This window comes from Rhododendron vialii, chromosome 12a, assembly GCF_030253575.1.
Source record: "Rhododendron vialii isolate Sample 1 chromosome 12a, ASM3025357v1".
Classification (NCBI taxonomy): Eukaryota; Viridiplantae; Streptophyta; class Magnoliopsida; order Ericales; family Ericaceae; genus Rhododendron; species Rhododendron vialii.
Window position 1 is genome coordinate 29,465,018 of NC_080568.1, and position 20,390 is coordinate 29,485,407.

The following is a 20,390-nucleotide window of genomic DNA, read 5'->3' on the forward strand; positions in this document are numbered from 1 at the left end:
TAAAATTTCCTTGTTTTTTGAAAAAAATAATTTATTATTTTCAAGTTGTCTATCCATTTGGGGACCAAGAAACCAACTTTGGGGAGTTTTTAAACTGTCCATACACAAACAATGTGTACATGTAAAAAAACCCCCACTTTTTAGGCAAAGATTCCATCATTGTGTGTTGTTTTGTTTTTTTTGTTTTTAATTTTAGTCTATTGCTCAAACGAAGCAAATTTATTCTAATCAAATTTGGGTGCTCAGCTTTTCCAATTTTAGGCTTTTCCAATTTTAGGTAGCGGGTGCATATAGCTTTTCATATTTTAATCAATTTTTGAATTCTAACCGTTGTGAGCTGATCCGTCCAAACGCGGGCCCGTCGATTGGGCTAAGCCTGTGGATGGGCCTAGACTTTAAGTTTACAGCCCGGTCCCCATAAAAATAAAAACCCTCTAAGCCCAGCCTGCGAACAAGCTTCCGTAGTGACTTGGCGGACTGGTCCGATAATGACCCTTTATTGCGAGGCATATTTTTCACCAACATTGTTAACTTTAAAAACCTTTTTACTTTTAATTATAGAATTGTGGATACTCTTATAATTGCACATCATCAACCCAACAGTTTTATCAGAAAAGCAGTCAACCCAACTGATTATTTTGTATATCTCAGTTTCTTATTAATGAAGCTATTACCATTTCATTTTGGTGGGAAAAAGAAAAAGAAAAAAAGAGCATTCCAAGCTATTTTCTCAACCATCTGCAAATTTTTGAAACAAGCCCATAACTCCCTGACTTTGGCACATCCCGTGAACACGTGGTCAATATATTTCTCTCTTCAAATTCGAGTCGTCCAAAAATACAATAGACAACTAAGATGCACCGAGCGGACATCACGTGATATCCACCTGACACTGAAAAATTTCCCCTTGCAAAGAGGCATTACACAAGGATAAACAGAAGTATTTTTGTAAGAGACCCTGCTGCAGAAGTGATGTCTCAGGCCCTGGACCTGGAAGCCCTGAATTCATGTGCCTATAGACATCCAAGTAGATTCATTTTTTCGCACCGAGAAATTTTTGGGTGTCAAGTGCTTGACCGATTTCCTAGTCCTAAATTAATGGGTTGCCCCAAGCGTAGGGCGGAGACCGACGTAGCACAATATCCGATAAGACCGGAGTCGAATCCACAAAGATGGTGATGTGTGCTGACTAAAAACTCGGGTTGTTACTAATTTAACGGGCTCTTAGGTAGCCACCCCTTATCGTTTTGATTGAGATTAACTAAAACCTAGAAATTGATTGAACTTTTCAGATAATTAAAAGAAGGTATGGTCGTAGGGTTCATAGTACTCGCAACTGGCCCAGACTCATTTGCTCCAATCTGTGTTCTTTAAAACGTTTGATTTTAGACTGAAAAGATACCCCGTAAAATGCAAACCCTTATGGTCGCCGTTTACCCATGCGCAGCGGAGAATGAGTTTTGGACCCCCATTCCCCTGTTCACATGGGCTCCGACAATGCCCAGGTTCGTCCACGGGAAGTATTTTACACATCTAAAATTATTTTTCTTGCATTTTTTATTTCGAAATAGGAGCAGAACGCATCCAATCCGGCTACAGTGTACTAATCACTCCACGACCTTATCCCGACGACTACTCACTAATCATTGCATAAAAAATAGAAGAAACCCTATAATTAATTATGCTTTTATAACGCGAGATGAAAAATAAATAAAAGATCTAAGTTAAACAAAAAATCAACGAATAACTTTTATAAAAAACAGAAATTAAAATAAATTACCGGAATGCAAGTAATCGAACGAAACTTCAAATAGAATTTGAAAGGAAAAGGGACTCTCCAATAACGACGCAATTAGAAAAAACTGCTGCAACGTTTCTCCCCGATGATCAGATCTCCGTGCAGATGCCGCAGCCTTTTTTTCTTTTTCTTCTTTTCACTGTCGTCCGTTACTGCGTTTCCCTTTTTTTTTTCGTCCGCAAAAGCTGCTGCTCTCAGCTTTACTTTTGTAAAAATATAACAACCCTATTCCTTGTTGCCCGAGAGCCTTGGGCCACGGTAACTGCTGAGAATTGGTTTTTCTCCTTCTTTCACTTGGCCCCACCACTTTAAGTCTTTAACCAACCATGGAGCAATAAACATTGGGCCTACCATTGGTCACAATAACAAATACTTATCAGGCCCATTAAAAGACAAGGGTCTCCGATTATAGATTAATTAAATCCAGTGCCAAACTCTCGACTTGCAATTCGGGCACTCCACTTGATTGAATCCAAACGAAGCAACTTCGAACACAATTTAATATTTCGACTTTGCGCTCTTTTTGTACCAAATCCTCCAAATATCTACAATACACAAGCTAAGCATAAATCTCAAAGTAATAATATAAATAGGACTTAACAAAGATAAATTAGGGGGCGCTAATGTGAACATTTACGGGCCTATCATCAAGCGGGTATCACTTGGTGGCTAAGCAGTGCATTCGGGCCATCTATTTTGGTTTAGAGAGCTCAGATTTGTAGAGACAAAAAGGAGAGAGAGAGGAGAGAGAGTGCGGGGTGAGAGGGTTTAAATATGAACTGTTCAACACACTTTTGGACGACCATGATGCGCTGTTCGGACACCACATGAGCATGGCCATGAGATACGCACCCTGCACCCAAAAATTCCTCAGATAGAAAAGAATCTTGTTAGATATCAAGAAATCAGATGGGACCATGCATAGCACGACGAGCCTTGCACCAGTTGCGCTCTTTTTGTTCCACTATAAAAATAAACTCAAAATGCTTCCTCCTATAAGTTTTATGTTCGAAATCTTCCGGGAGCTACCAAGCAACTCATTTTGAGTCAATTCATGCGGTATTTTGCTTTGATTTTACTTGGGCTTTCCGCAAGTACTATCCGGTGAAATCGGCTCCCAAGATCAATCAAATTGCATATAAACTGATTTAAACACATGAGTTATATAAATAATAAAAAATCAACTCTACACGTGTTCATATACTGATCCGGGGACGCCACCTTTTGTCCCCTGCCAAGCGGCAAAAACGCCTCCATTCGAAACGATGGCTGCTGGCTTTAATTCTGGTCGTTTGTTTGGTTGGCCTTCACCCTTGTTATTTTATTTTTTATTTTTGTGGGATCCATTATAGGTTTTAAAAAATGATTCAAACCGCAAGTTATTCTAAAAATATTTTCTATGGGTTCCTTAAAAAAATTAGCTCAACTCGATATTAGTAAGATTGTTTCAGAATTTGTAGAGCGCCCTATGAATTCTAAAACACCCTACGAATTCTGAAACAGTTGTTACCGATATCAGATTGAGCTAAATTTTTTCAAGAAACCATAAAAAATATTTTAAGAATAACTTGCAATTTAAATCATCTTTTTAGGACACGTAACGGGCCCCACAAAAATCAACAAAATCTTTAATTTTGCTAGTTCATCATGATGAGAAAAACCTTAAAAACTAAATTACTCGATTATTTTGGAGGTTTGGGTGCATTGAGAGAGTATAGAAAAATCAATTTGATCTAATAGTTGTAATCACATGATTTCCCGATACGTATAAAAAAAAAAGGAGAAATCTTCAATACACACCCATTTAAGGTGCATATCATATGCACCTATTGTGTGATCAAAAAGGAGAAATCTTGAAAGAAAATACTAATTATGAAAATAGACCATTTGTATTCTTTTTAAGCTAATGTACATGTGATGATATGGCGTGGACAACTAAATTATTTCGTGAGGTGAGTTGTATTTAAAGACCTGGTATTTTTAATAAATAATAATAATTTTCTAAAACAAAGATATTATTTTGTTCATTAGTTTATTTAATGCGAAAACAATTATTTATGTCGTCACCCCAAATTTTATTCCATAATCGACTGTGCACGCGTGTATTTGGCGAGTTAATTTCTTATTATATGCATGCATTTGTTCTGGATCATTTTACCAAAACTTTATCCTAATTAAATCCTAAACTAGAATTCTAACCAAACTATTATCAAACCGATACTCCATCACCCTCTCCCTCTGCCAGATTAGGCAGCCCCACTCCCCCCTGCCTCCTATCCCATCCAATTCTACCCCATTATTATATCTCCCCACTCTCTTCTTCCCTTTATTATATACACATAAATACACACAACATACTTTCCCCATTCCCCATCCCCATCTGTCCGCGAGAGAGAGAGAGAGAGAGAAAGAGGCGGCCATCCCCCACCGGTCCAGCAGCCACCTCCTCCGACGATCCAGTCGCCATCACACCTCCACCATATACCACCTCCATAACCACCACCTCCCCCGTACTTCCTCCGTCCCTCCTCCATCTCTCGGCACCACCTCCGTCCACCACCGCTGGTAGCCACCTCCTCCTCTCCAGCCGCGGAACGCCACCTCCCTGGGCTCCTCCTTCTCCGTAGCAGCCACCGGACCCACCTCCTCCAGCCGAGCTCCGCCGTCATTCCAGACCCACATCCACCAGCCGGGTCACCATCACCACGTAGCTCCACCGCCACGTACCGAACTCCGTCGCCGCTCCGAACCTTTCTGTAAATCCTTTCGCCGGACTACCTTTCGCTGGACGCGAGGTAGTCCGTACTCACCTCCCTAAATATATGTTATGTTCTGTATTGATTTTAGCATTTCGGTACGATTATAATCCAACCCGACGTCGCCAGTCGAGTCCGGCCAAACCCCCCGGTTTTCTTTTCCGAATACAGTAGTCGCTGGCTTTTGGAAAAATATATGGATTAATTACAGTTTGGTCCCTCGAGTTTGTGTAGCTATAAATCTAACCCTAGTGTATTGCAATGTAACATTAAAAGCCTCAAAGTTAATTAGTTCCGGTTCGATCCTAGATTTATTGCAAAAATAAATTGTTCTAATATTGTCAACACTTTGAGGTGATGTAGATTAAATGTAGACTTTGGTTTGGAAAATAAGAGAGAAAATGAAAGAAATCACGTAAATTGTTTTAATCATATGATTAGTTTTATCGCATGCTTATGTATTATTGACTTGTTAGTATTTTTAGTTGAAATATTAATTTGTGTGAAACATTGTTGTACTGATAAATTGGACAAATAGGTTCCTGGGTTAGTTACAAAGTATGGATTTATCACCTTAGACGTGAAAATAGGCTTAATGGAAGATTAAATAAAGTGAGAGACTGTGATTGTGATTCCGGACAAGGAATCCGGGGATTGAATTGTTGGTGGATGATTGGTGATGATTTGTTGAAAGTGTTGATTTACGAAACCCTGGGTACGGCATGGTGGTGATCGGCTCTCGGATGTTGGGACGAGACATAAAAGTGGCATTGTGCTTGTGTCACAACTCAGGCTAGACGTCGCTTGAGCGTTGCCGGTGAAGTTTTATCCGAACTTATGGTCACGGATGGGATACCCAAGTACATAACTTAGGTATTTTTCATCCGGATCTGAAAAAGGGGAGTCGGACCACGCCAGTGTCTTGTGCCAGAGGTTATGGGTAGGAACGGATCTGTGGATAAGATCCGAGATTTCACATAGGGTGAAGAATAGTAATAAAATGATTAATTGTTCTCTTTTTATGTTATTTTAATGCATTTCAATTATATATCCTATTGTTTGTAAATTATGAGTTCGGGTGGGTTTTGGCTGCTGAGCGACATCGCTCATGGTACTATGTTGCCCTGGTAGCTCGAACACCAGGTCCCGAAGACGGAACAGAAGTGTCGTACGATTCAATCGAGTTCAATCCTATTAAGGAAGAATTAATTGGTTTCCGTGCGCATAGTCGCTCTGATTAATTTAAGACGACTTTATTTTGGAAGTTTCTAAGTTTATTTGGAAATTGTAGTATTTTGATTTATTCGAAACGGTTGTACTCCCTCCGTCCCTTTTTTTTTGTCCAGTATTCCATTTTGGGCTGTCCCTTAATAAGTGTCCATTTTGTAAAGTTAGGGAGGTAAAAGTTGGTGTATTGTCTATTTTGTCCCTAAAAGTAGATTTTATTTTGAAAAGTTAGTGAGTAAAAGTGTAATGATGATGGGTAAGTAGGAAAAGTGGAGGAAAAAGTTGATGTGAAATGTGTAATGATGATGTCTTTTTAATAAGTTAGAGTTACGAAGCAGGACACTTAAAAAGGGACGGAGGGAGTAATATAATAACATATGCTTTTGAAATGGTGACATAGTAAATCCATGAAATTCTTTTGTGAAAATAATCTTTGAAATGTTTATTAATGTCTCCGAATTTTTTGGGGCGTTACATGGTACTAATCAATGGCACCCCCAAATACTTTACTGGCAGTTGTTCTTCAGTAATTCCCAAGAGGTCAATGAAGGCATGCTTATTGGAGGTAGAGACACCAGCAAAATAAATGGCACTTTTAAGCAAGTTCGGTTGCAATCCAGAAAAGCCATGGAATTCCCTCAAAAGACTTCAACACAATCAGCTAAGTAGCCTCTATTTGTAATCTTTTTGTATGGTTCTGTGCAATGTTCCTCGTAAAACTGTTTGTTCTTATTGTCCCTCTAAGCATTCTTAAAAAATAATAGACTTACTAAAATAATTTTTTTATGCAATATGGATTTATTTGATAGATCTCGATGAGATCTTTTGAATGATACAAAAAAAATTGAAAAATTATTTTCGTAAATACATTATTTTAAGTTTGAAAATTGTAAATAAATACTTATTTTTTAGGTAAGCTCAACCTCTCGCAGATATTTACTAGAAGCACACAAATCAAAACAAACAAAGTTTTGTAATAATAATTTACATAATTTATTATGGGAAGTGATTTTCACACTCCTTTTTTTTTACAATCCACACTGCATATCTGTTTATACCCGTTTTTGGCACCCAATCCTAAACTAGCGTTGGAGGGCCATTTAATTGGATTTCGATTAAATTGAGCAGAAAAATAGTGATGTATTGGATTAAAATTAATGGGCCAAGATAGTATTGAATGGGCCCAGTTAGTTTTAATCCGTTACTGTTGAAATTCTGAAATTATGGGCTATGGGTTATATTATTTAAATTGGAACCCAGAGAATACAAAGTTTGGCCTTGGAAGGTGGAAGCCCGTGATGGAATTGCACGAGCAAAAATAGGAATATGCTATGCCACATGGCCATTTGACTGACCACCCAGTCAAATGACCCATTCTCTTTCAGTCTCACGAAAACTACCCATGATTGACAACATGTGCCATATATATCCTGCCAACTTCCAATAACCGCTGCTTAGGAGGGAAAAGCTCAATCATGGGACACATGGTGTCACAGGGAGGAGCCAGCTGATACCCTTACATGCAGAACCGTGGAAGCTTTTGGCCTATAATACAAGATCCGAAGGGAAAAAAAAAGGGTTTCCACACCGACCAAGTCCAATGCTTAACCAAAGTTTTTTCAGCGAAGCAACTATATTAACTTTTTCTATATTCAACTCAATTACTTCTTCAAGTAATTCGGGTTTTTACTTTCCTTGTACCTGACTTTGTTATTCTGATATAATAAAGTCCTTTTTTTACGTTGCTCTCTTTCCTACACGGTTAAAAAATTTATGAAGTTCACGTTCGTTGTGGCAAAACCACAAACCGTCACTGTGATCTAACCCTTAGGTTCGCATCACTTTTGCTGCTACAGTTACAAAGTCAGAAAAGGGACATCCAGTCCTTACGTTAGACGCGACAAGTCTTGGCTCGCCCGCACTCAGTCCATGAGCCATTTCGTGACCAAACAATATCTTGCCTTTATCCACATAAATTTAATATGTTACCCTTTTCTCAATACACTTTTGCACCTATGCAAAGTCTCAGGTTCAAATAGATGGATTTACAGTCCGCTTGTAGTTTAACTACTGGTCTACTAACATCTAATGCTGCCTGTGCTGGAAAATGTGTTTCGGGTCGGCCCAGTATCACTATTATTAATATCCAATACGTACTCATGAAAATACAGACATATGTTTCATGCATGCATACTACCATAATAAGAGCTTGAAGTACTTTCACATGGTACTCCAATTAGCAAGACAAAGGAGTTGCAACAAGAAGCAGAGGCAAAACTTTTTATGAAAATACAGATATTTGTTTCATGCATACTACCATAATAGGAGCTTGAAGTACTTTCACATGGTACTTCAATTAACAAGACAAAGGAGTTGCAAAAAGAAGCAGTGGCAACTTTTTATGAACAGCCAAACCAAAAACTTCACTCTCATCCAACTCCACCCCATCAGGTAGTGCAAAATCAAACTTGTGCACAAGATTTGCAACCGCCAGCTCATTGACCACCGCCGCAAACTGAATCCCTGGGCATCCCCTCCTCCCCGCTCCAAACGGAATCAACTCGAAATCGTGTCCTCTAAAATCGATCGAATGGTTGTTCAAAAACCTTTCGGGCCTAAACTCCTCGGGCTCATCCCATGATGCCGGATCCCGCCCGATCGACCAAGCGTTGACGATCACGCGCGTCTCGGCAGTAACATCGTAGCCCATTACTTGGATGTCTTTGGTCGACTCCCGAGGTACGAGAAGGGGAAGCGGAGGGTGGAGGCGTAGAGTCTCCTTGATCACAGCTTTTAGGTAAGGCATTTGGTCTAGATCGTCCTCGGTTACAAATTGATTGGGTTGGGCTATAAGTCGAACTTCGGCTTGGAGTTTTTTCATGGCTTGAGGATGTTTTAAGAGCTTTGTCATTACCCATTCTATGGTTGCGGATGAGGTATCAGTTCCAGCAACAAATATATCCTGCAAGACCAAAAAAATTACAATTTAGTAAATATTTTTATTTGTTTATTACGTATTTGATAAGGATCGAGACAAATAAAGGATAGATAAGAATCTCTTTGACACCAAGTTAATCCTTCCCCTTGTTCAGAAGTCATTGAAAGTAATTGAATTATAAAATAACAAGGCTACTACATAATTGGTCAATACAAAAATAAGAAATTCGTGCTCAACATTACCCCGAGAGCATTGAATAATTTCTTAACTAGATAGTTGTAATTCCTAAAGAACAGAGATTCAGATCATACCAAAATAAGAGCTTTGATGCTATCTCTTTGAAGAGGAATCCCATCCACATTTTCTCTCTGAATCTCAAGCAAAACATCCACAAAATCCTGCCCTCCCTTTCTCTCTCTACCCTCATGCTCTTCCACCACACCCTCAAAAAATTCATCCAACTCCTTAGCAAGTCTCTCCGCTCTCCCATACAACCCATTTACTCTATTCACCCACTTAAGCCATGGTACAAAATCTCCAATATCCAAAACCCCAAATAACTCCGCAGCCTTCCCCAAAACCTCTTTAAACCCCCTTCTTGCCCCTCCTCCTCTGCCCCCAACGCCGTCGTATTTCCGCCCTAATGCCGCCCTACACACCACGCTTGCTGTCAACTCCACAATTAGTTTGCTCAAATTCACCACATTAGAACCAGAATTTGAAATCTTCTCGATCATAAGTGCCGTCTCTTCCTCCCTAACGTCGCGGAAGGATTGGACTCGCTTGTTGCTTAGTAGTTGGAGGACGCAGATGCTCTTCATCTGCCTCCAATACTCGCCGTAAGGGCTGAAAACCACATCCTTCACTCCGTACAAGATTATATTGCCAATGGTCGATTTGGGTCGGTTGGAGAAGATAAGGTCGTGGGTTTTCAAAATGTCACGGGCGGCGGCGGTGGAGGAGACAACTAGGACAGGGGCAGTAGTGAAGTGGAGGAGCATTAAGGGGCCGTGGGCTTGGGAGAGGGAGTGAAGGGAGCGGTGGGGGAAGGGGCCCATTTGGTGGAGGTTTCCGATCAACGGGAGCTTTCGGGGAGACGGCGGTGGGTTTTTGTGCAGTGGTCGGGCGGTGATGGAGAGCCATCTCAGAAGGAAAACTAGGAAGAGAAACAAGGGAAGGAGAGAGAAGATGAAGGGGTATAGTGAGAAATGCATGGCTCTGGTTCCAACAAATTTGGAAAGTACGAATACGCTGTATGTATGTGTGGTGCTGGTTGCATGAATATTGGGACAGTTTTTTATAGGAAATTTATAACCTCACTCCCTTTGTCCTTATTCAAGAAAAGTCGAGCACAAGCAAATTTGTCTAAAGTTAGGCCAAGAAAAGTCGGGTTGCATGAATATTTGGACAATTTTTTACTTTTTTTTTGTCTTTATTTATCTTTTTTCACATTTTTTAATTTTGTATCAAACTTTTGTGATTTATTGATTCGTCTCGGGAAGAGAAATCGGAAAAGTAAAATTTTGATCGAAACTCATAAGTTTTTTCAAAAAGACAAGAATAAGTAAAAAAAAAAAAATTGACTTATTGACTTATTTTTGTCCTTATTTAAAAAATTATGAGTTTTGATCATATTTTTTTTTACTTTTTCGATTCCTCTAGACGAGAAGAATCAATAAGTTACAAAAGTTTAACGTAAAACTAACAAATGCAAAAAAAAATTGAATAAAGAAAAAAAAAAGTCACCTAATTTATTAATCCAAACACACAAGCACACCCACTCAAAAAAAAATGATAGTTTCTAATGGGAGGCCCACCTCCTCATTTTTTAGCTAATGGCACTCCATTTTAAGTTTTGTTTTCAAAAATATGCACACAAAAAAAATGCTCAAATGACGCTATTTAGAAGACGGAACCCAAACGGCCAGAAATTCTCTGTCTTCTCCTTTGTTTTTAGTAGCCGTTTCAGCCCAAAACCAATTCTCTCAACCAGGACAGCTTTGTTCACCTACCAAAAATATCTCAGTCTTTCCGTCGTTTTCAGTTTCCACTTCTGGGATATTTGCAACAAAAAAAAAAAAAAATGGGTCCTTTCAATTCTGATCATCACCCACACACGCACACGTCCACTCAAAAAACAAAAAAAAATTGATAGAGAACAATTCCTTTTACTTTTAGCAATTTTAAATTTGCCAGAAAATTGATAAAGTTCCTGTAGAGTTTCTGAAAATGCCGTTGAATCCTCCTTTGTCACTAGCTAAAATTATACCAACCGCCATCCGTATTAACTTTGACATCACCTGTACATGGAAATTCTCAGCACATTAGTCTAGTTATACTTACGCCATCGGTGAGGAAACTCTTCCTATTACGATCCTTTCAAATTTGGCAGAGAATGATTCAAAATAGGATTTTTCCATGGTACATTACAATCTATACCAGAAATTTAGATGAGAAATCCAGTCAACAAAGGAGCATTAATTCCAAAGAACAGAATGTGATTTATTGTTCACATTCTCTAAAAAAATCGGAAACTCTTCCTATTACGATCCTTTCAAATTTGGCAGAGAATGATTCAAAATAGGATTTTTCCATGGTACATTACAATCTATACCAGAAATTTAGATGAGAAATCCAGTCAACAAAGGAGCATTAATTCCAAAGAACAGAATGTGATTTATTGTTCACATTCTCTAAAAAAATCCTAGCCGGGTCTCTTCCTTCCCCTCTCTACCCCTAGGGTTTTTTCACTACTTTTATGCGATAGCAGAAGGAGAGGGCTTTGCCCTTGATGGGTGTTTTTCTTCCTCCATAATGATGATTTCTTTCACTTTCAATAACCCGTCCTTTATAGTCATGAGATTTGTTTTCCCTCGATCATCACCCACACACGCACTAAAAAAAAAAATGATGGTTCCCAGTGGGAGGCCCGGGTCCTGATTTTTTAGCTAATAATACTCCACTTTTAGTTTTGTTTTCAAAAATATCAACAACAAAAAAATGATGCTCAAACGATTTAGAAGACGGAACCCGAACAGCCAAAAATTCTCTATCTTATCCTTTGTTTTCAGTTGTCATTTCAGCCAAAAACCTATTCTCTCAACCAGGGCAGCTATGTTCACCTACCAAAAATATCTCAGTCTTCCCGTCATTTTCAGTTTCCACTTCTAATTTGGTTAGACGATTTGAAATTTTTGATTCATTGATTGAAAAGTGAACAAGAAAAGGAGTAACAACAACAGCCCTAATTTTAATTTGATAAGAATCGAAAGAAAAATGGAGGGTGTTGATCGGATAAAAATCATAACCTATGTGGAAAAATAGAGGAAGAAAATTAAGCAAACATTACGGAGAAGAATCATTAATTTGTAGATGAGGAAAGTTGGTTTCCAACTACGCATTTAAATATAGGAAAATAATTTTCGCACTCTTTGATAAGCACCCAATAATGTATATTCTTGGTGCTTAAGTCTTCTAGTACGTTGTGTTTGTACATATATGTTGTCGTTTTTATGCGATATTGACGTAAGGTAGGTTTTTGTATATTTCAGGTAATTTGTATAAATAAGGCGCGTTTAAACGCCAAAGAATGCTCTGGGTGCAACCAAGTACTCAAGGCCACGTGCCACCCCATTGTGGTGCTCGAAGAGATGGTTTGGAGGTTGCTCGGGTCGCCCAAGAGTCAAGGGAATTGAAGGAGAAGTGAGGCTTTTACCAAAGCTACTCATCTTCCGACCAATTGAGGGTAGAATTGTCATATCTTTTGATGTACAAATTACTTTTGATCCAAACCACTTGAGTTAGAAAGTAGACTTGACAAGCTTTCCAACGATCCAAAGAACACCCAAATCCAAGTTTGGAGTGTTCGGAACGAGCCCGCGAAGTTGCCCAAAAAATCTGTCAAGCGGGTACCGGTACTGCATGAAAAAAACTGCAGATTTTTGTTAACTTTCTATTTATGGAAAGTTTTCACTTGTGGAATATTTTAGGAATATTTTAGGGATCTTTTGGTCTTTTGTAAGGATATTTTGCAAGCCCTATAAATAGGCTTGTATGCCATTTATGGAAAGGATGACCACATTAGTTAGACTTAGGCCTAAGTCTTATTTCTTGTTTTCTAGGAACTCTATAACTATTCTTAAGCTTTTCAAGTCTTTTCCTTCAAGAACATCTTAAGGTAATTGTTGTTTGTTAATTTCCCATTTATTAAAATTGTTCATACGGACGAGATTCTCTTTAATCTTAAGTTTTATTCACTTTTCTATCGGTTAATCATGTTGGTTGATTTTAGCATTGTGTTCAATCCTTTAAGCATGGTTAAGTAGTCATCTAGGCTTGGTCATGGGGTGATCTCTCTCCCATGGTTTAGTAGTTTTAACGGTTTTTCTATGACCTGGTCATGATTTTAGTAAGGAAAGAGGTATAATCTCTAATTTTCGGCCAAACCAAAGGGCTAATACCTTCTTTGACCGTGTGTTGCCTGGAGTTTTAACCTTCGTTTTGCACACGGGGCTTGGGGCTTTTAACGCTCCAAACGTTTGAGTTAAATGTCTTCTAAACGAGATTAAGTCATTTCCGAGCTTAAACCATGATTATGCTTGGCTTTTAACGTTGAGTGCTTTGGTTTCAAGATTGTCTATTTCTTGAGCTTGAGTTGATAGGAAGAAACGGTTAAATCGGCTAAGTCATCGGGCATTTTGATCCCCTATATCTTTCCGCCTATTTTATCTAAGTTTAAACCTCTTTTCTAGTCTTTTCACCATAATTTTCCACCATTTAAAGTAAAACCAAGTTGGTCATCTTAAACGTCGAAATCCACCATATTAAACCTTCAATCCGATTAAGTTATCTCTGATTCACTGTGGTACGATCCCGGTCTTACCGGTTTATTATGCTACCGACGATCTAACCCTACGTTTAGGGTTTTCTAACCTTATATTTGAAGGCGAAATTGTGACATAAGCACTCTTTTTTTGCAAAATGAACTCATTTTCTTGTCTTTTAGTAAAAAAAAATACACACAAAAACTCTACTAAAAGACAAAAAAAAAATAGAGTGCCATTATCAAAAAAGAGATTGTGAAAATCATTTCCCTAAATATATAGGAGAGGTTTCTAGAGTTTGGAATGACGATGAAGGAGATCAGATTGAGACATGCATGCAGAGACTTGTTTATTATTATATCTAGGCTCTGTTTTCTACTAATCCATTTTTTCAAAAAAAAAAAAATTTCTTTGTTTAATTTTTTTTTTTTTTGTATTTATTAGTTTTCCTTCAAACTTTTATGTATTATTGATTCGTCTCAACGAAAGGAATCAAAAAAGTAAAAGATCCTGAATTCTACCCATTTTTTTGGAAAATATGCAAGAAAAGTCCCAAATGTTGACTATTTGGACTTCTTCTGGGATGTTTCCAATAATACTCTCGTGAAAGACATAATTATTTACTTTTTCGATTCCTCTCGTCGAGACGAATCAATAATAGATAAAAATTTGGCGCAAAAACTAGCAAACAAAAAAAATGAATAAGAACAAAACAAAAAGTTGTAATCCACAACTTTTAGGTTATTGAAAATTAACACCCCTTCTGGAGAATGTAAGTTTCAATATTATATGTTGAACAATTATGAGTCAGTGTCACGATTGGACAAAGAGGGATGCCTCACACCTTTCCCTCATTGTACTTTTGGCTCCCGCACCCGGAATCTCTATCTGTTTTTCCTAGTTTTCATAAATTAGGTGGCGACTCTGTTTTGATGACAACTGCTATCGTGTGGCGATGTTCCTAACCATGAGAATATCCACGATCTTGGTTTATGAAGCAAACAACCAAACAAGTAACCAACAATGATCAATCTGTTTGGCGATGCCCGCGTGGGAGGTGTCTACAAACTCTCCCAGATCTTGCTCTAAATTCGGCCGCCTAAAAACCGCCGAACGGATCACAACCCTCACTGCCTCCACCACTGTTGCCACAAGGGCTCCGGCATTACATGCGGACAAACAACTCTGGTGACGGCATAGTCCGCCGAACAGAAAGGGTCAGATCTGAGGGAGGATAAAACGAAAAGAAAAAAACTATATGGAAGAGGGGGAAGAAAGAAGGTGACTGTAACTTCTAAAAATCGCCTTAGAACTCTCAAAACCCTAAGAGGAGGCGGCTGTCACATCTATCTTTCAGTGTAGTGTTAAAAACATATATTTTCCCCTCAACACATATTTGTTTTGAAAACAAATCAAGCAATAATACAGTATTACTACTATTTTTTCATACGTAGGCAATGTCCTCACCGTGATAAATCAATTAAGGGTTTGCGACTAAAGTTCCCAGGAAAGATCCATAAAAGAACTCAAAAGAACATTCAATCTGTTTAAGAGATGGGAGAGGATCCCATTCCTATGCTATAAAAATCGTCACCTAAGACAATGTGACGAGCATAGACACAAGAAGAGACAGCAAATGATCAAAAGCTTTGATAGTGCACAAGAAATTCAAGACGATTCATCATAGACAAAAAAAAAAAAAAAAAATGAAATTTCTTTGTTTGCAATTGATGAAAAACTAATGTTGAGTTGATTTTAGTACAAGTTTCGTGTGAGAAATTCTTGCAGAATTTGTTAGGGATCTTGACATGAAGAAGAACTCAATGATGAAATTTTTCAATCTTAAGTAGCCTCTATTTGTAATCTTTTTGTTTGGTTCTGTGCAGTGTTCCTCGTAAAATTGTTTGTTCTTATTGTTCCGCTAAGCCTTCTTAAAAAAATAAGTAATACTAATTATTTGCAATTTTTAATGTTAAAAATAATAGACTTACTAAAATAAATTTTTTATGCAATATGGTTATTGTTGATCTCATTCGATGGGATCTATTGAACGATGCATGTGTGGTGCCCGTGCATGAATATTGGGACAGTTTTTTTTTATAGGAAAGTCAACAAAAACACAGTGTTGTACAAATTTGTCAAACACAAGCAAAGGAAATACTAGTAAGATTCTGAATAAGAAAGTGGGGTACATAATTTTCCAATTATGAGAAAATTATGAAAGAGTAGAAAACCAAATGGGGAAATTTCCTTCATTGACATGGGCCAAGACGAGACGATCGAGCTAGAGAGAAAAAGCCTTTGTGAATTTACTTCATTGACATGGTAGTGACAATTTTGTAAATTTACATGAATAAGAGACCAAAAAAAAAAAAAAAGTATCATCAATGAATAAAAGAAGGGGTGCGAAAATCATTTTCCGTGCTAGCAAAACCTGACCGTGGTATAAAAAAGGTAATTGATAATGTCACTCCCAAAGGGGAGAGTTCATACCTTTATCCTTGATATGTACGAGATTCTTTTTGTAGGACCGTATTTCCACCATGCATTTCTCCTAAAATCAATTGGTGTAAAGAAGCGCTTCAATTAAATTTTTTATGGTATTCAACTTCGCACCCGCAAATCTATTGACTGACTGTAGAGAAGCCAGCTTCGTAGAGTAATGGTGAGGAGGTTAACCCCGCAAACAAAAGGTGGGTCCTTTCAAATTTGCCAGCTGAGAATGATTCAAAGTAGGATTTTTCCAAGGCACGTTACAATCAATACAAGAAATTTAGACGAAATCCAGTCAACAAAGGAGCATTAATTGCGGATAAAATAAAAAAAAGAGCATTAATTCCAAAGAACACGCTGAATGCGATTTAGGCCCCGTTCCGGTTTATCTTCTTTTTCTGAAAGTTCTTTTGTTCAATTTTAAAACTCAAATATAATGAAAATAAAAAATAATTTTTTCATTTTTTTTGCACCGTATAAAAGATCTCAATGAGATCTATCAAACAAGATCTATATTGGTAGAAAAATTATTTGCGTAAACACATGATTATTGAGCTTGAAATTGCTTTCTTTTTAAAAAAAGAGAGAAGAAGACGCGTCTCTTCCTAGCCGCGTCTCTTCCTTTCCCTCTCTCCCCCTAGGATTTTCACTACCTTTATGCGACAGCGGAAGCTAGGGGAGGGCTTTGCCCTTGATTGAAAAAGAAAAAGAAAAAGAAGAGCATTCCAAGCTATTTCTCAACCATCAGCAACTTTTTGAAACAAGCCCGTATAAATCCCTGACTTTGGCACATCCCCTGAATAGGTGGTCGATGTCTTCTGGAGAGGCATTACACATGGATCAACAGAAGTGATGGCCCTGGACCTGGAGGCCCTGAATTCATGTACCTATAGATATCCAAGTAGATTGATTTTTTTCGCATGGAGAAATTTTTGGGTGCCAAATGGGCACCACATGGTGCCCGAAGAGTGCATCTAGGCCGTCCATTTCGATTTTACATGGCTCAGGTTTGGAAAGAGAAAAATGAGAGAGCGTGGTGGAGTGAGAGAAGAGAAAGTGTTTCATTATGGACCGTCCAACATCCTTTGGACGATCCAGATACGTTGCTCGGAGACCATGTTGGTACGACCTCGTAGTAGCCACCCGACACCCAAAAAAATTTCAAAAGAAAAGAATCTCGTAGATATCAACGAGTCAGATGGGACCATGTATAGCACGACTAGACTTGCCCCAGTTGCTTGCTTTTTGTTACACAATAAATCATCCCTAAATGCTGCTTTTTGTTCGAAATCTTCCGGGAGCTACCATGTAACTCATTTGGAGTTAGTTCATACAGTGTTTTGCTTCAGTTTTATTTGGGCTACCTGTAATTGTCCGGTGAAATGTCTAGAACAGGATGTGGAAGTATTAGCTCAGGTGATGGAGTGTCGTGTGGGATCTCTTCCATTGAATTACCTTGGGCTCCCACTCGGTGCTAATCTTAGAAAAATTCAAACTTGGCAAACTGTGGTAGATAGGGTGGAGGAAAGATTGGCAATGTGGACGAGGAGATTTGTCTCCTCTGGTGGTAAGTTGACACTTATCAACTCTAATACTACAGTCAATCTGCCTATAAATAAATAAAAAAATTATGTTAACAATTGACCAAACTCTTACTAATTTCTTGTGTCATGAACACTCGAGTACACATACCCTCATCTCTCTCTAAATTATTATTTATTATTGTGAAGTTTATCAAATTTTCTTTTCTTTCCAGAACAATATAAGAATCATCAAAATTATACAGAAAACTCTCAAAATGTGCCAGTATTACTATTATATCCAATATGTACTCATGAAAATACAAATACATATTTCATACATATTACTCCTTCCGTCTCAATTAATTTAAATGCTCCCTACAGGAGACCGTATAACTTTGACCTCAAAAAATAAAGTGCTTTTGGAATTAATTTTTAACTTTGTTTCGCACCATTCAAAGATCGCAATGAATACTTTCAAACGGTAAAAAAAAGTTCCACAAAAGATTATAAAAAGTATGATTTTTTTAAAAGTCAAAATGACACGACTTTATACAAAGAGCATTTAAAATAGACAAAGGAAGCGCAATAATAGGAGCTTTAAGTACTTTCACATTGTACTCCAATTAACAAAACCAAGGAGTTGCAACAAGAAGCAGATGCAACTTTTTATGGACAGTCAAACCAGCAACTTCTTTCACATCCAACTCCACCTTATTAGGCAATGCAAAATCAAACTTGGGCACCAGATTTGCGACAACCAGCTCATCCAGCTCATCGACCGCCGCCGTGAACTGAATCCCCAGGCACTAAGAGTGATACCGGTCCAGTTTCGACCGGCTTGGGTGTATTTTTCAGTCGAAACCGGTTATCCAGTTTGAGATTTTTACAAACCGAAACTGGTTGAGATAAATCGGTCCAGTTTCAACCGGCTCAACCAATTTCGGTCCGGTTTATCCAGTTTTCATTCATGAGCCATATTTTGGGCTCGACACATCAAAAAATTTACAATTCAACCTACAAAATATCAACAAAAAATTCATAATTCAACACTTTTTTTGAGCCTAACAAAAAATGATCAATTTTGAGCCCAATACCAAAAAAAAAAAACCCTCATAAAAACATAATTAAGCCCATAAAAACAGTTTTTATATATATATATATATATATATATATATATATATTTATATATGATTGATTTTATATAATAAATATATTTATTAGACAAATATACACCACAAAATATAAACCAAAAACCCATAATTCAACCCCTCCTCTATGTGTGTGTGTGTGTGTGTGTGTATATATATAACCGGTCCGGTTTCGATTGGTTTTTAAAACACATAAACCGGATAGAAATTATTTTTCCGGTTTATAAAATTTTATAAACCGGAGCCGGATCGAAATTATTCAATCGGTTTAAAAAATTCGGTCCGGTCTGGTTTTTCAGGTTTTGGTCGATTTTTCGGTCTCGGCTAACAACCCTACCGGGCACCTCCTCTTCCCCGCTCCGAACGGAATCAACTCGAAATTCTTCCCTTTGAAATCGACCAGACCATTCAAAAACATCTCAGGCCTAAACTCCTCGGGCTCGTCCCACGACTCCGGATCCCGCCCGATTGACTAAGCGTTGAAGACCACGCGCGTCCCAACCGCAACGTCGTAGCCCATTACTTGGATGTCTTTGGTCGACTCCCGAGGCACGAGAAGGGGAACTGGAGGGTGGAGGCATAGAGTCTCCTTGATCGCGGCTTTTTGGTAGGGCATCTCGTCTAGATTGTCCTCAATTATGGACTGGTTGGGTTGAGTTGTTCTTCGGACATCGGCTTAGAGTTTTTTCATGGCTTGAAGTTGTTTTAAGAGCTTTGTCATTGCCCATTCTAGGGCTGTGGATGTAGTATTAGTTCCAACAGCAAATACATTCTACAGGACAACAAAAAAACATACTCCTATGAGTTTTATTTAGTATACATTTCTTATTTGTTTATTTGATAAGAAGAATCTCTTTGACACCAAATTAATTAAGAATCTCTTTGACACCAATTATACACGGATCCGTGTAGAAGGAAGTGTCCGCCAACCCAATAAAAAGAAGACAACTCAACGTGGGACAAGGGGCAAAAATGGAACAATGTTGAAAAAATAATTTTTTGGGATCTTATGGATCTGAAACTTGATTATGAAAGCTTTAGAGACAGAATTTAATTATGACCCTTTAAAATAATATGATCAGAATAAAAAGATCTTCGCACTGGTTCAAACGATTGAAAATTGAAGCGCTTAATAATTTTGAACTGTTTATATATTAAAAAAATATGCTTAAAAAATTAGGTGCTCTAATATTTAATCCGTTTGAACCAGTGCGAAGATCTTATTATTCTAATGATGTTATTCTAAAGGGTCATAATTAAAATTGGACAAAGTATGGATTATCTCCCTAAGGTTTGTTCATTTGCCACATAACCTCCATGAGTTTTATTAATGACCACATCACCCACCTATGGTTTTGAAGTATAGTGCAACCGTTAGATTTTGTCACGCTCTAGATTTTCAACATAATAATAATAATAATAATAATAATAATAATAATAATAATAATATTTTCAATAAAAAATCTTTCGCAATAGTACATCATAATACTCCAAAATGCTTCCCATAATTCATCCGAGAGAGCAATCAAGTTTAAAAGTTTACAATAATGGCACTCCGGCCCCAAATTTCATAGTTAAGCAAAAGACGGCAAGTTTAGAGATTACATGATTTTCAAGTCAAAAGATTAGTTCAAAATTACAATTACATCTCTCAAAAGAATTTTACAAAGATGTCAAAGTAATT

The 20,390-nt window shown here is 37.8% G+C and overlaps 1 protein-coding gene across 3 annotated transcripts in view; it reads right to left on the reverse strand.

Moving 5' to 3' along the window:
- The window catches only part of LOC131310693 (cytochrome P450 736A117-like), a 32,624-nt gene extending 22,555 nt beyond the window's left edge, over window positions 1-10,069 (reverse strand). The window contains exons 1-3 of one of the 3 annotated variants that reach the window (XM_058337858.1): window positions 9,031-10,069; window positions 8,099-8,743; window positions 7,741-7,974 (exon numbers count right to left, since the gene is read on the reverse strand). In XM_058337858.1, the coding sequence (XP_058193841.1) occupies window positions 8,138-8,743; window positions 9,031-9,933 (1,509 nt within the window). In that variant the 5' untranslated portion in view covers window positions 9,934-10,069 and the 3' untranslated portion in view covers window positions 7,741-7,974; window positions 8,099-8,137. Of the gene's footprint in view, window positions 1-7,739; window positions 8,744-9,030 lie in introns of those variants that run through there. The other 2 variants (XM_058337855.1, XM_058337856.1) reach the window with 2 other exon arrangements.
- Between the last annotated feature and the right edge of the window lie 10,321 nt (window positions 10,070-20,390).